Source organism: Condylostylus longicornis, unplaced genomic scaffold (genome assembly GCF_029603195.1).
Source record: "Condylostylus longicornis isolate FDR11 unplaced genomic scaffold, ASM2960319v2 ptg000027l, whole genome shotgun sequence".
NCBI lineage: Eukaryota > Metazoa > Arthropoda > Insecta > Diptera > Dolichopodidae > Condylostylus > Condylostylus longicornis.
This window is the reverse complement of record NW_026577996.1, coordinates 3,376,767-3,392,528: the sequence shown is the minus strand read 5'-3', so window position 1 is coordinate 3,392,528 and position 15,762 is coordinate 3,376,767. Positions and strand designations below refer to the sequence as shown.

The 15,762-nt window shown below is 29.4% G+C and overlaps 3 protein-coding genes across 6 annotated transcripts; 1 reads left to right on the top strand and 2 right to left on the bottom strand.

Annotated features, from left to right (window-relative positions):
• Nucleotides 1-841: 841 nt before the first annotated feature.
• LOC129607354 (uncharacterized protein DDB_G0286591) lies at nt 842-4,430 on the bottom strand. 3 transcript variants are annotated; one of them, XM_055518310.1, is made up of 6 exons: nt 4,373-4,430; nt 4,066-4,292; nt 3,453-3,750; nt 3,251-3,383; nt 3,038-3,172; nt 846-2,977 (listed from the first exon to the last, which is right to left on the bottom strand). In XM_055518310.1, the coding sequence occupies exons 2-6, from the start codon at nt 4,144-4,146 to the stop codon at nt 1,195-1,197; spliced, it is 2,430 nt and encodes an 809-aa protein (XP_055374285.1). In that variant the 5' UTR covers nt 4,147-4,292; nt 4,373-4,430; the 3' UTR covers nt 846-1,194. The 3 variants fall into 3 exon arrangements, with proteins under 3 accessions (XP_055374286.1, XP_055374285.1, XP_055374284.1); XM_055518311.1 differs by having other exon boundaries at nt 842-2,977; nt 3,251-3,374; nt 4,066-4,400; XM_055518309.1 differs by having other exon boundaries at nt 4,066-4,400.
• A 742-nt stretch (nt 4,431-5,172) lies between these two features.
• On the top strand, nt 5,173-13,428 carry LOC129607359 (probable protein BRICK1-B). 2 transcript variants are annotated; one of them, XM_055518320.1, is made up of 3 exons: nt 5,173-5,361; nt 5,421-5,469; nt 13,206-13,428. In XM_055518320.1, exons 1-3 carry the CDS (start codon nt 5,287-5,289, stop codon nt 13,313-13,315), a joined length of 234 nt encoding a protein of 77 aa, XP_055374295.1. In that variant the 5' UTR covers nt 5,173-5,286; the 3' UTR covers nt 13,316-13,428. The 2 variants fall into 2 exon arrangements, with proteins under 2 accessions (XP_055374295.1, XP_055374294.1); XM_055518319.1 differs by lacking the exons at nt 5,173-5,361; nt 5,421-5,469 and adding an exon at nt 10,891-12,944.
• LOC129607360 (CCR4-NOT transcription complex subunit 11) lies at nt 13,414-15,375 on the bottom strand. Its single transcript, XM_055518321.1, has 7 exons — nt 15,240-15,375; nt 15,078-15,169; nt 14,796-15,025; nt 14,244-14,732; nt 14,050-14,189; nt 13,614-13,779; nt 13,414-13,549 (listed from the first exon to the last, which is right to left on the bottom strand). Exons 1-7 carry the CDS (start codon nt 15,275-15,277, stop codon nt 13,448-13,450), a joined length of 1,257 nt encoding a protein of 418 aa, XP_055374296.1. The 5' UTR covers nt 15,278-15,375; the 3' UTR covers nt 13,414-13,447.
• Between the last annotated feature and the right edge of the window lie 387 nt (nt 15,376-15,762).

The window sequence follows — 15,762 nt, the reverse complement described above, 5'->3', positions numbered from 1 at the left end:
ATAAGCAATAAATTCCAATAAAAAGGTAATCAGTGAGTTAATTGGTAGTTTATATTTTTTGAGATACATTATATTAATTAGGATATTACTTCATAAGTGTTATGAGAATAGACAATTATTTTTTAGGAATTTTTCAATATTACTTAGAAAATACACAATATTGTCGGTTATATTTTAATCACATCAGATTTTGTTATGTTGAGACCTGCCATTTTTAAAATTTTCACAAAAAAACTAAATAAATATTTACATATGCATGTATTCGTTAACAAAATATCTTTTATTTTTATCTGCATTTATGAATTACAATTGATTCAATAATCTAAGCAAGAATATTTGCATAATTATAATTTTATTTAAGCTAAAAATTTTTGACACAATGATAATATTATTTGTAAAATAAAAAGAAAAACAATAAAACAAAATATTTCAATAAATTTTATATGTTATATATGTATGTATATTCGACTTAATGTTTGTTTTTGAATAGCAAATCACAATGTTTAATTCATTATTAATACTATAATTTATATAATAAAAATTTCAATAATTGATATGTTACTTCAATTAATTTTACACTAAAGCAAATTTCAGCATTCACACTTTTTTATTAAAAAAATCTACATTGAAGGCGTTTGTAACAGTTATTGCGTTTATAAAAATTTAGTTAACATAATTTATAAAGTTAGTTTTTGCATTTTTTTTATATAAAAGATTATTATTTAGATTGCTCTATTTTATAAAATACATATATATAAAATTGATTATTGACATTTATAAGTTTTTAAAAATTTATTTTATTTGTACTTGATACTACATATTAAAGTTTTTAAAAGTAATACAAAAAATTAAACTACATGTAATACTATTTATTTTACTAAATTCCAGATTCTTTTATACTTTTTGATCCTATATTCATAATTTTTTTTTGAAAAAAAGAAACTATAAAATAAGAAAACTGCAAACAATTTTTTTGTTACTTGAATTTATAATTAGGTTTAATATCGACAAATTAATATGTAAAATAATAATGATAGAAATAAGTGTTGACAATGTAGTTTTTACAAATAATATTTATAAAAGAATTATTTTGCGTAAATGTTTAACCGAGATTCTTATAATTATTTATCATCTGAAAATGAGATCTAAATAATTTAAAAAGTAAAATTTCATCTTCAAGATAAAGAATGTGCGTTAATATCCTTCATTGTTATTTCTTTGTAGAACATTATTAATTTTTAGTTTTAGAGGAGAAAAATCAATTTTTTTGAACCGCTGTAATGAGGTAATCTTTTTCGTTGTATTTGATTCTGGTGTAAAAATTTTCACATCACTAGAAATTGTTTCTTGCCTGTTTTTGGTACTATTTCTGGGACTTCTTTGTAATTTAACGGAATTCACTTTGAGATGCTTACTCGAAGTTGTTTGTAATGAAGCCTCAGAATAATTTTGATAAACGTTACCGCTTTCTTTTTGTTGATCAATACTTGAATTTTTTGAGTCGTCAAACTTAAAATCAATATTTTGAAGCAAAGTTCTGAAAGAAATATTAAGAGGCTCTTCAGGGGTTTCGTTGCATGAAACTTCAGAAATTAAATCATTATTCGAATAATTACAATTTTTCTTGTTAATATTTTCTACTGAATGTTGACTATCTAATTTTTTAACGGAGTACACATTTTCAGAAATTTTACAAGCTTTCAACGGAATCAGTTTTTTTATTTCGTAAATATTGCTTGAATTTTCTATAACTTTATCTTTCTCTTTAAATTCGTGCTTCAGTTGTTTTTGTACTGAAACTGGAGTGTTATTTAAATTTTCAACATTCTTAAGGCGAGATTTTTCAAGATTACACTTTTTAATATTTTTCTCCTTATCATCACCTTTTAAGGAAGATGAATATCGTTGTCTAAAATTATTATTTTTTTTTAAATCGGAAGTATTAGGATAATAAGAAGAAATTTTTTCATCAATATTTTTAGCATTTCTTCTTGGGGTTTTGTAATGGCTTTCAGTAACAGCATATGTTGGTAAATTAAGCCTTATAATGTCATTTATAGGCGAATTATGAGAATTATCGTTATTTTCAGTACTGTTTTTGAATTCCACTACACCATTGTATATCGATTTGGATGAATAAATCTTATTTTCTTTATCACTATCGTTTAGTTTTCGGCAATGATTTGAATTTTTAATTGGTTCATATAGTTCTTTTTCATTGATTTTACAAAAATTATTTCTCGTTTCGTTTTTTATTGGAGCCATCGAACAATAACCTGAAATATCATCAATAATTCTAGCCGAAATAGTGTGAGAACGATTCGCTGTTCCATTATTTTCAATATTTAAATTAGCACCGACTAAATTTATTGTTGATGAATTAATAGATAAATTAAATGTTTCGTTTATTTTATCTGAAATATTGAAAAGATCCTTTTCATGGACAGCAAATGGAGAATTTGCCTCGACTCTTGATAATTTAGACAAGTTTATATTTTGTAAGGACTGGCATGATTCGCAAACATTTAAGGTAGAAAATGATGTTAACATCTTGTTGTTATTGCATAAATTTGAAACCAAGATATTTTTTGATAAATCTGGGCTAGAAAAACTATAACGATTCTTAAGTTCTGTTGGGGTCTTCAATGTATCATTTTTTTGGGCTAGATCAAAACTGCTGTCAATGTTTTGGTAAAAATGACCTTCCAAATTAAGCGGATTGCTTTTAAGTAATTTTTTTGGGGTATTTATTAAATCTCCTGTAGTAGTGACTTTGTTTTCACTAACACTTTCACTACGTTTTGAACGTTTTCCAAACAAACTGTTTTGCAGTCCTTGAAGAAATATTTTATTTTTTTTGCCTGCGATAACTGTTTCTGGATTAGTATTAGACCTAGGAATCACACCTAAAAATTCATTTTCAAAGGTATTTATACGGCTTCTAGCTGGTAATTCGGGTGGGGACTCATTTTGAAATCTAAAATAAATCAATGCCGTAAAGACGGAATCACAGAAAAGTTATTATGACAGAGCTTACAATATGCCAATACTTTGAGGTGGTTTCATTTCTTCATAAATTCCAGATGCCTGCGAAAGTCGCCTAAAAGTTTCCGAATCGGGTATTTCTTCGTATATTCCTGAAACAGTTGATATGCGTCTCGACCAATTCATACTAAAATTAGACAGGTATGTAGAGCTTGAATCCATGAATTTGAATTACCAAAAGTTTATTTGGATAAAAAATATGTACCTTTCTCTTTTATCAGGAATTTTCGGTAATGGTCCCAACATATCCTGAACAGTTTTGGTAGGCAAATCTGCGTTTTTTTTTAAATTAAGAAATGAAGAACCATCACGACTTCTTCTTTTAGTTTCTAAAATTTCTAAACCAATATTTGTTTAAAAATTTTTCTTCAATTTATGAAATTAATATAAGCAAAAAAAAAACTTACCTCTGCGATGCAGTTCCAAATTTTTCAAAGATTCCTTCAACCATTTCATATGCATTTCAAAACTTAGTTTGCTCTCAAAGGCAAAAAATATATGACATCTTTTACGGTTACTTTTCCATGTTATACCATAAGAAAAAGTTTTCGTTCTGGAGTTTGTTAGGCGTACTTGTACACCAGGAACATGTACAGGAATTGAAAGACTTTCGGGTTCATTTTCTGTGTTTTGAAAAAATTTTATTCTTAGAAAACAAGGAATAGATTTAACAGTCTCAATTTTCACATTACATTTTGTCCAATTCTATAATTAAAAATTTCCAAATTAGAATTTAGTTACAATTTAGAAAATTAAAACATATTGAAACATATTTCAAAATATTTATATTTCTTTATAGCTAAAAAGATTCAATTTGTTAATTTAAGATAAGATAGACATGTATGTCCTCGGGTTCTTTAAATATAATAAAAAATATACACTTGAATAAAATATTAACTTGAAACAAAAACTGAATATGTAACACCAAAATAGTTTTATATTAGAAATAAAATTTGGACCGTGACACATGCATCTGTATATGTATGTGGGTACAAGTTTCCAAGATACTTAATGGTTTACCTTTAATCTCCCAGGTTCATTTCTTTTTACGGCTACGTCTATTTTCACATCTAGAAGCATTGATATCTCATTTTTTTCCATATTAATTTATTTTGGTGCAACGGTATTACATTAATGATTTTGCACATTTAGTTGGTTTTTAATAAGCCCTACTTATTTCTAAAATCTAGTAGAATTGCTTAATTGAAAAGAATCATCATTCACGATTTTCAAAATAAAAAATATATCTAAAATAATATAAAAAAGTTCACAGCATTTTAGTAGATTAATTTTAATTAAGTGTACATATTTATGTTTTGTTTCTCACTGCTTATTTAAAACAAAATCTATTAAGGTCCTTAATTCTTATGATGATATGATTGATAGTTACTCAACTGTACGTACTTATTTATTTTTATTTAAAATGTCACATGAAACACAATAACGCGCAAAACTTTGAGAAGAAATTGAATTGAAATGAAGAAAATTTATGAAGGAAATTGAATGGGAGAATGTGTACTCTTCTCGAAAAATGAGGTGAAATATTTGAGAATTTATATATAAACTTTAAAAAAGAAAAAAATTTATATATTTTCGAATCAAATATTATAGTAATGTTATACTATCAAAATGTAAAAAAAAAAATTAATTATTAAGATATCGTAATAATCGAAAAAGTAAATAAATATTGAAAACACATTAGAACATATGAAACATTAGAAGTTTTTCCAATTTTTCTCGTCAAATAGCATTAAAAATTTTTTTTTACATATTTTGACATTATATATAAAATTCATATCAAACATAATTAATTGAAAACAATATTCTGTTCAGGTAATTTATTTTGATTTATTTTTTTATTAGTTATTTAGAAAAGTTAGTTTGAGGCGGAGAAATAGTTTTTTACATATTGCGCAAATTATTTACGTGAATTGTAAAAGAATACAAACATTTTTCTTTAGCTTTAATAGGCGTGTAAAAATATCACAATTACTCAACGATAATTCTTCCTGTAATCATTCTTAATTGAGTACTGGTGCATGTTGAATATATATTTTTTTTACATACAAAACTTGACATGATAAATTGTCATTCAATAATATTTGACATCATAATTGTCACTTTTTCTTTTAGAGATTCCTTAATTAACTTTTATAAATAAGCCAAACTAATTTTATTTGTTATCAAAAACAAGAATTAAAAGTAAAAATTTTTAAATTTTGAAAAGGCTATTACAGAGCAATGTCTGGAATACAACATAGGGAAGCCATACAAAGACAAATTCATCAAGACTGGGCTAACAGAGAATATATAGAAGTAAACAAATAGCATTCATATTGTTCTATTTAATTTTAACTACATGTTCTTTTATTAAGGTAATTACTGCGAGCATAAAGAGAATTACGGATTTCTTAAATTCGTTTGGTAAGTTAAAGTTCAACCATATATTAATTAAATTTAGTTAAACATTACATTGATAAATGACTCAACATTTGTGACACGAACAGAACAAATACTCTTGAAGACATTAAAGATAGTATTAAAAGGTGAACAATTCTTTCATATTTCTTTTAAAGGCTATCATAAACTAAAGTTGAATATGAAATTTAAAAAGAGGTATATAAAAACATATTGTATGGGGGTATAAATTTATGCAGCAAATTTGTGTTTCCATATTGGACCTTTCGAACCTTGACTGTTTTTGGTATTGGTTTTTTAAGTATCTGATTATAAGACATTACAAAAAAAGTGTGATATACATAGGTACCCTATTTATTCGGGTAGTTTTGAAAACTGATTAAAACTATTGCCGATGCTAAGATTGGTAAACTTTTTATTTTCATTAAAGCTTGTCATTTTGTTTGTAATATAAGTGAGTTACTTTGCTTTACATCCGGGCTCGAATCTGAGATATGATGTACGTACATATGTATGTATGTAGAATAACTCACAGAATCGTTTAGTATTGCATTGTGAGGATCAACTTAATTGCTAAATTTTTATACATATATTTTTCACACTATATTATATTATGTGTTATTTACATATTTTCGCCCGGCGGATTGGGCCACGAAATATCCGCAGTAATCCAAACTCTTCGGAGGCTGGTCTCATGGATTCTGAGGGAGACCACTTATTACATAGTAGATCGGCGTTGATGGACCCATTTAGAAGGAGATCGGGGGTCATGCGATCACCCCCATTGGTGACTGCAGAGAAATATGGCAGAGTTAAGGAAATGTGTAATATGAAAATTCATCTTATACAGGAGAGTAAATTGGATACTCGGATAGAGAATAACCGAGTTAGAGAGTCTTTGTAAGGTGCTACAAAAGAGAATGTAGATTTAAAAAATCAAATAAAATCTGCATCAACAGAAAAGAAAAAAAAAGATGCGGAAGTTATTGTATATGAAACCGATGAGGAATAATGCAAAGAAGCGAGAAATGGAAAAGACTCCCGAAATAAATTCAGAGAGGACAGTTAAAAAAATAATGAAACCAGCCCTAAAATAAAGGCTGAAAATCCAAAAAAGCACAAGCCTCATCCAGTTATATTGAGCAACTTTAAAAACTACTCCCACATAGTTAAGATATTAAAACAAGAAAGAATAAACGTTCCGCAATGCAAGAGATGCCAGAGATTTGGACACACACAAAAGTTTTGCCAAAGAGAGGCTAGATTTGTAAAATGTGCTGGCAATCATATGACAGCAGAGTGCAACAAGAAGGATAATTTTCAGCCCAAATGTGCGAACTGCAATGACGTACACCTTGCTAGCTATCGAGGTTGTTTGGTTGCAAAAGAATTGCAAAAAAGAAGATTGAAAAAGAATAAAACCAAACAAAACCAAGTTAAATTTAATGAACAAAGAACTCCAAAAATAGCCAGAATAAAGCAAAACCCCACTTTCAAAGCAAAACCCCACAAAACAGGAAAAAGAAGGAACCTGAGAAGAAAACCCCACAAATAAAAAGAACTCACACAGACATTATGCAAATGATGCATAGTATGTTGATTAGAATTGACGAGATCTCTAAAAGATTATTAAAAATAGAAAATGCATACACTGAAGTGTATACGGGGACACAAAAGAAATTATGAAAAGATGTACGTGAATGAAGTACGTATAGTAACTTTAATGCTAATGGTGTTCTTAATAAGAAACAAGAATTGGAGGTCTTTCTCAAAACGAGAAATATAAATATTTGTTTGCTGTCGGAGGCTCATTTGACATATTATACCTGCCTTAAAATAAAAGGGTATGATGCTATAAAGCGGTACATCCCAGCAATCAGCCAAGAGGAGGTAGTGCAATACTAATAAAAGAAAGAACAGAACATAATGAAGTATTCATGATAGAAACGGCTGAAATTCAGCTTATTTCAATAAAAATTAAATCGACTAAACAGGACTTTAGTGTTGGTGCTGTATACTGTCGACCAAATTGCAGCATTAAGAAAAATATTTTTAAAGATCTCCTGTACAAGGATGGACACAGATATCTAATAGGAGGTGACTATAATGCCAAACATACAGATTGGGGTTCTAGAATCACCTCAACTAGAGGAAGAGAGCTAAGAAAAGCTATTCAAGAACTAGATTGTTGCTATCACTCCACTGGCACTCCTACTTATTGGCCTACTGACACTAACAAGATTCCTGATATTATTGGCTTTTTTATAACCAAAAAATTATCAGAAAACTTTCTAAGCCCTGAAGGCCACTATGATTTTAATTCGAATCACTCTGCTGTCATATTAAAACTAAGTGAAAAAATAACTAAAACATTATTTAGGCCCAGTTTGACAAATAGCACTACAAATTGGGCGAGCTTTAAATACGAAATAATCAACAATATTGACGTAAATATTAATATACAATCAAGAGAACAATTAGATGTGGAGTTAGAAAGATTTATTAAAATCTTACAAAAAGCTGCATGGATCAATACAAAAATGTCAAAGTACAAACCAATAGCAAATAGCTATCCTGGAGAAATAACTGATTTAGTAGGGGAAAAGAGAAGGGCCAGACGTTCGCGTCACCCTGATGATAAAACTGTTTTAAACAGACTTTCCCAGGTGCTTAAAAGAAAAATTCAAGAATTGAAATCAGCAACATACGAAAATTATATAAAGAAGTTGTCAGCTACCAAGGAAATGAACTATTCCTTATGGAAGGCGGCAAGGAGCAAAAAGAGACCGATTAGGCATGCTCCGCCACTGATGAAAGCAAATGGTAGTTGGGCGTGGAGCAATATAGAGAAGGCCGAATTTTTTGCTGATTACTTGGAAAGCATATTCACGCCAAACGGAATAACTTCAGATATAAGTTTGGTAGAATCTATCGCAAATGAAGCAGGCAGCATAGCTCCACTTACTCAATTAGAAATTGCGGAAGAGATAAGATCCCTGAAGTTGAAAAAATCGCCAGGTTTTTGATCTTATTACTGCGGAATTACGGAGAGAGCTACCAGACGAGGCATTGGAACATCTGACGAAAATCATGAATGCAGCTATGGATTTTGGGTATGTTCCTTGTGCTAGAAATCGTGGAAGTTATTATGATGCCCAAACCCGGGAAATTCTTGAGGGAAACAAAGTCTTACAGGCCCATTTCACTGTTACCAATAATGTCTAAGCTTTTTGAAAAGCTGCTATTAAGGGATTGAAGCCAATAATAGAAAATAGTTGCCTAATACCAAACCATCAATTTGGTTTTAGAAGAAACCATTCTACAATAGACCAGGTCCATAAAATAACGAATATTATAGAAAAAAACTTGGAAAATAAGGAAATCTGCTCTTCTATATTTCTAGACGTAGCACAGGCATTCGACAAGGTATGGCACAAAGGCCTTATACTTAGGTTGGTGGCAAATGTTACCATCGCCATTTTTAGAAATTTTGAAATCTTACTTAGCTGATAGATTATTTGGAATTAAACAAGACACTGAATACTCCACGCTAAGAGAAATAAAGGCCGGTGTGCCTTAAGGCAGTATATTGGGATCAACGTTATATCTGCTTCACACGAGTGATTTGCCGCAAATAGAAAATGCTACGATAACCACTTTTGCTGACGATACTACAATATTGGTAGTAGGAGCGAACATTGAAGATTGGACAAAAAAGTTACACGAAGTAAGTAACAAAATAAGCCAGTGGACTAGGGATTAGAAAATGAAGTTGAATGAAGCAAAATCGGTTCACATAAACTTTACCAATCGGAAAATAGTGAATCCACCACAAATTAACGTAAATCGAACGAACGTAGCGATCAATAACTCAGCAAAATACCTAGAAATGACTTTATAGATCAAGCTATGGTGGAAAGAGCATATAAAGAAGAAATACATAGAATTAGAAAATAAATATAGAGAAAATTATTGGCTCCTAGGTCGTAAGTCCAATTTGGCAATTGATAATAAGATATTAATTTATGGTCAAATCATTAAATCAATATGGCTATATGGTATTCAATTGTAGGGTTGTGCCAAAAAGACTCACATTAACTAAATTCAAACCTTCCAGAATAAAGTTCTACGGGGCATGGTAAATGCGCCATGTTATATACGTAACAGTGATATCCACAGGGATTTAGGAATTCCTTTGGTTGTGGATGAAATTAGGAATTGTGCTACAAAGCATAGGGCTCGTTCAAAAAATTTTTTTCAATGGTCGATAATTTTTCCGAAATATAATTCTTTTTTTTTTTTTTTTCATTGGTATGAAAAGAAAACTTCCTTTTATTCGGAATAAAATACTTTTTTATTTTTTGCTAATATATTTTGTGCGCTACGTACGCACTTTATCAATGCTGATTTTCTTCAGAATCAGCACGAAATATATTAGCAAAAATAAAAAAGTATTTTATTCCATAGGCTCGTCTAGAACAGCATGTAAATATGGAAGCAGCTCGGCTGCTAGACAATGGCGTTATGACAGAAAGATTTAAACGAACAAGACCATTCGATTTAACACGAAATACCAATTTCCTTATGGAAGGTATTTATTACCTCCAAGCTAGCGCGGAGGTAATAGTTGGTCTGTAAGACCAGTTTTATCCGTTCAGAGTTTAGGTGATTTTTTAGGTTAGGAGTCACACTCCTCCACTGTCGGAGGAAAAAGGTAGATAGCCGTCCTTCTTCGTCTTTCGAGATTTTTTCACCTAGTAGAAAAAAAAATGAATGTATAATACATTTTTACATTTTTAATATGACGGCAATTACTGTCTGCATACACGACAAAACTTATGATTTATTCTGAGCCTGATGAAAGTCGTTTATGTTTGACGCCGGCAAATAATAGAAATTACTCTGTTCTGATTAGACTTTCTGTGAAAACAGAGCCAAAGCGGTGAACGAAAACGGTGTACGAATTCCGTTATTAATACAGAACAAAGCGGAAAAACAGTAGCAAAACCGTATTTTGTATATAACGTCATACACACAAGGAAGCAGATAAATGACAAAAAATCCGCAAGTGGTAAAACAGGAATTTAGGAATAATTTTACGGCTCTAATTTCGCTTGGTTCTTGGAAATCCCATATGTGTTTTCTATGAATTCTGGCATTTTCCCGAGAAAATCGCTCGTGTTCGGTTTTCTATTTCAAATATATGTATTCTACATGAATTCTGACATTTCGCCGTGGAAAATCACACTTGTTCTGTTTTCAACTTTACTGTCAGATTTTCTAAAAGTAAAATGGCTAAGATTAATTTAGAACAACAATCAGGTGATTTTTATCAAAACTTTCAGCAAAAATATTAAATGACGTTAAGTCAGCCATCGGATAATTTCAATCTGAAATGTAGAAATGTATATGTAAACAGTTCTTCACATATGTACATATAATACTTTTGCAAAAAAAATAAATCAAAGGAGTTTGTAAACAAATGTTGTAAAAATGCAACTGTAAAAATTTCTCATTACCACTTGTAGTAATGAAATTCTAGTTATTTCAATTTACTTATAGTTCACTTATATGGCTTTGGGTTTCATTAGCTATGTCAACTATTCAAAATCGTTGATACATGTTAGATTTTTTTTATTCACAACTGAACGCGTATATTTCATGCTCAATAGCCAAAATATATTTCGCTATTGTGTGTTACAATAATGTTGTGTACATGAAATCGATTTGAGTTTGACATTAGTTGACAGGCATTAATACATTTATTAATTTGTAATTTTCAATATTTCAATCCGCGTAAATCGCTGCGTAGATTGTCAAGTCAAACCAATAATTTAATCGGATCTTTCTTTTTGAAGTCGGCTTCAAGCTACATAAAAATGCAGTAATTGATAATGAAACAAACTATTTTTGAAAACAATAATTCAATCGCCCAGAAATGATTGCTGCATCCTATTGAATGAGACAGATTTTTTGTATATTGATATCTTGACATAACAAAAATATCAGTCGTGATTAATATACAAATTACAACATTCCGTCATTTCAACAGTAGTAGATTACATTATATTAAAAAGGCAATGGCATCTTCTTGTTTACTTAGAAGATCTTTAAGAAATAAAACAAACTATAAATCGCCCATTGGAAAAAATAAGGCAGTGGTTAAATCAATAAAAAAGAAAGTCAGTGAAACAAAGCAAACTAAAGATGAAATGAAATTCTTATATTGCCGTTGGGACAGAAATTGTTCGGAAAAATTCACTAGTAATAAAAAATTCCATGATCATGTGGAGGGTCATATAAATGAAGCTCAACCCAAATCATCTAAGTATAAATGTAGCTGGAAATTTTGCAATAATTTTTATACGAATTGTAAAGATGAATTCACTCGTCATTGTTTTTATCACGTTTATTTGGAGATTTTATTGCGTGTAGGAACTTTTACAAAGAATGATTTGAATTTACCGGATTGCTTAAATAACAAAGAAAAAAAATATTTAGTGCCAGATATTAAACAAAATTACACCTGCCAATGGGTAGACTGCACATACAGTTTTTACTCTATCATATTGTTCCATAATCATGTTCGAGAACATTGCGAATTTGAGTTTAAATTTTATGATCGCAGTCGGAAAAACAAAACACTGGTAAAGTGTGGTTGGGAGATTTGTAAATTAAAATTTAAAAATTTATACAGGTTTAAGGAACATGCGATGAAGCATAGTAATGAAAGAATCTTAGCTTGTCCAGATTGTGGTCAACATTTAAGAACAAAAACAAATTATCAAGATCATTGTAACAGGCAGTTAGCCAATAATTCTCAAGAATTCCAATGCGAACAATGTTTTAAATTTTTTTCAAATGAAAGACTTTTTCGGATACACTTTAACAAGCATGTCAATATTTTAAAGTGTTACTTGTGCGATATGACTTGTAGTTCCTCAAGAGCTCTAACACTTCACATTAGTTGCAGGCATTTAAAAGAAAAGCCATATAAGTGCATTCAATGTGATTACAAATCAGCGATGAAAAATGATATACGAAAACATATGGAAAGTGTTCATGAAAATATTATACACGAATGTCCAAAATTAGGTTGTAGTTATTCAACAAAATCAAAATATAAACTACAAAAGCACCATTCACAAATTCATGAAAATATACCTATTCGCTGTTACGCGTGCCACTGTTGTGATAAAGTTTACAAGAGTGGAAACATATTGTCACAACACCTGATTAAAGTGCATTCCTTTCAATTACCATCAGGTCATAAACGATTTAGATATACTATGGACGAAAATGGAATGTTTCGGTTACAGTTAACTAGGATTGAAAGCTTAGAAGTTCAACAAATGCTTTCTCCTGCAACTAATTCAAGCAAAAATAATTCTGATCAAGAGTGCAAAATTGCTTATAACAGAAATATTTTTCAGTATGAAATTGATGACAGTGTTATGGTTGTAAAATATTAAGAAAAACAAGTAGGTTCATAACAATGCAGAATATAAATTAGGGACCAAATTATTAGATGAAATTTAACCAACAGCGTTTATTTATTTCCAAATTGAAAAATTCAAGATGAAAGTTTTATCTTTAATTGTCTAAAAATTGTTAATACGCTAGTTTAATTAAAGTTTATTTAAAAAAGTAAAATAAATTAATTATAATTAATATTAGACAATTCTCTAATTTTTTATAAAAAATTATTTATGAATCCTTTTCAAGCATTTTAACGTTTTCAGATATGTCCTGCAGATCTCGACTTGCTATGCTGAATGAAAAACTGACAACTTTGGAAAGAAGAATTGACTATCTTGAAGCTTGTGTAACACAAGGCGAAACATTAACATAAACGACATTACTTTTGATTTTAAAAATTTGCTTTTAATATGACTACAAAAATTTAAAAATTAATGTTTAAGTTGAAAATAGAAAATAAAACATAACATCTAATGTAATTCGAAATCACGCTTTATTTAAAAATTTAATCTCCTAATTCTAAATGTTTTAATAATCTGTAAAGTGCAGCAGCTTCTTTGATGTGGCTAAATTCAACACAAAAAGCTTCTACTTCAATAAAGAGAACCTAAAATCATTAATTTTATCGCCAAAATTAGTAGCTTATATCTGAAATTTAATATAATTTATACCTTAACGTTTATTATTTTATTACGAATTAAGCTCTGCAAAAATACACAAACTAATCTAACTAGTCTAGATTGCATATAACGATCTTTCATTTTCTCGCAAGTTGAAATGCAATTGCTAATGTATAAATGAACAAACTCCGTTGGTAATTCTACTAGTGTCGTCAGCCTAAAAAGTGTTGAAAACTTCTTAGTTATATCATGTGTTAGCACATACAGGAATATTGAATATTTTTAAATTTTTTGCTGGAAAATCTAAATGCTTAACATTTCAAAATATTTGATTTTACACTATTAGGAAAAAAATTTTAAAATGTATGTAGAAAATTCTTTTTACACAAAAAATTTCTATTTTTGAAAAATAGGGAGAAAAAATAACACTGAGAGCTTTCTTTTCATTATGTTTAACTTTTGTTCTAAGTTAATTTATATGTATTACCTGTTTACAACTTCCATTGAATGTAATGTTATCTCCATGTTTACTAAAACATTAAAATATTCAGTTATTTGAATTGAATCCATTAGCATAAGCAATATTTCTATCGAAATAAGCGGATTATTCTCGACTAAGTCTGGCAGCTGAAATGCTAGTTTATGAAAATTTCAATAAACTGAAATTGATTAAAAATTTACCTTTTCGGGTGTTAATCCAATTTGGTAAACCATATCTGGATCTTTTTTCAATTCTTCAAGTAATGATTGCTGATCGATTAGACTTAGAGCTTGTGTAAAAGCTTGGTGAATTAATCTTTTCGCTTGGGTACCCACATCATTTGACGTATCCAAAATCGGCTTATGATATGCACGATTAGTTAAATCAAACCACACTAGTTCATCTTCAAATGAGAGTAACGGTGGCGCTACAGACATAAATTGGGGAGCAAAAGTATTTCTCAATGGACTGGTTGACGAAAGACATAAATTTTGCATTAGATCTGTAATGGAAGTTTCGGAAGTTGTTTGATTATTTTGAGGAGCCTGTACAACATTCATCACTCCGGCTTTAACTGTTGCTGGTAACTCGTTACATCTTTCATTCACATGATTTTTTATGATTGATAGGTCTAGAGCGCATGAAATTACTTCCGATTTGATATAATTACCTGGTGTTTGTTTGGCTAGCTTAAATTATTTTAAATTTTAAGTAAATATAAATATAATTAATTTGCAACTATTATCTTTTACCTCTTTAGCTCCCCCAGCAAGTAAATTGTTTAAAAAATTCCGTTCTATTATGTTTAATCTATTAGACACGGTTGTGTCTTTCTGTTCAGTTAAGCTTAAAAAAAAGGGTAAGAAAGGCGATTCGGATTGCTCACTTCGAAATAAATCATATATGACATATAATGCCGATATTTTTTGAAGAATTCCTGGAAAGTCCCCCTGCTTCAATAATATCGTTAAAAGAATCCCAACTAAAATTATATTTAATTTATCATAAAAATTTAATATTTTTCAGAGCCTCACCGCTCAAATACTCATTTTTGTCAAATTTTTTTTGGACTATATGTGAGACAGCTTCAAATGTTTTAAATTCAATACTTTTATCCATAAGTGTCCTATAATATATAAACCATTTATTGAAACTAAATTTTTAATTAATTTTTTGAAAATGTTTAGGTTTCTTACTCATACAAATAAACATAGTCATCTAAAGGTTTTGACATGATTATATTTACATATAAGTCAATAAATATCTTCTTATTTTTGCAAAAGATAAAAATATTTAATTAAGTTTTAGCACACAATAATAATATAACATTGAGTAGGAAGTATAACCGATAAAGCTAAATGACACCGTATGAGATGTCAAAAATAAAATGGTACCATTTACACCACCGCGGATATCGCGACGCGGCAGCCGCAATGTATTCGAGTTTTAAACTTAGAAGCGTTCGTTATATATTATTCGATCCACTGATTTAAATATGATGGTTTGATTACTGCAACATCCAACATCGACAGTCGCAGAATTTCGGAAAATTGACTATGTATTTGTCGTCGATGCAACATACGCTGACAATTGAAAAACAAGTCATTTTCAATTCCGAAATTAAAGTTGAGGGGAAAACGGTCATTTTATATATGTATGTATTATAGTTTTAAAAAAAATTACGTAAATGAAGAGATTTTTTTTATTTGTTCATCAAAA

Coding starts and splice junctions, on each gene's coding strand:
- LOC129607360 (XM_055518321.1), bottom strand. CDS start 15,277: ATGTCAAAACCTTTAGATGACTATGTTTATTTGTATGA. Junction 13,780..14,049: donor TCAATGGAAGTTGTAAACAG/GTAATACATATA, acceptor AACACTTTTTAG/GCTGACGACACTAGTAGAAT. Junction 13,550..13,613: donor ATAAAATAATAAACGTTAAG/GTATAAATTATA, acceptor TAATGATTTTAG/GTTCTCTTTATTGAAGTAGA.
- LOC129607359 (XM_055518319.1), top strand. CDS start 11,544: ATGGCATCTTCTTGTTTACTTAGAAGATCTTTAAGAAATAAAACAAAC.
- LOC129607354 (XM_055518310.1), bottom strand. CDS start 4,146: ATGGAAAAAAATGAGATATCAATGCTTCTAGATGTGAAAATAGACGTA. Junction 3,751..4,065: donor ATGAACCTGGGAGATTAAAG/GTAAACCATTAA, acceptor TTTTAATTATAG/AATTGGACAAAATGTAATGT. Junction 3,173..3,250: donor ATTCCTGATAAAAGAGAAAG/GTACATATTTTT, acceptor GTCTAATTTTAG/TATGAATTGGTCGAGACGCA.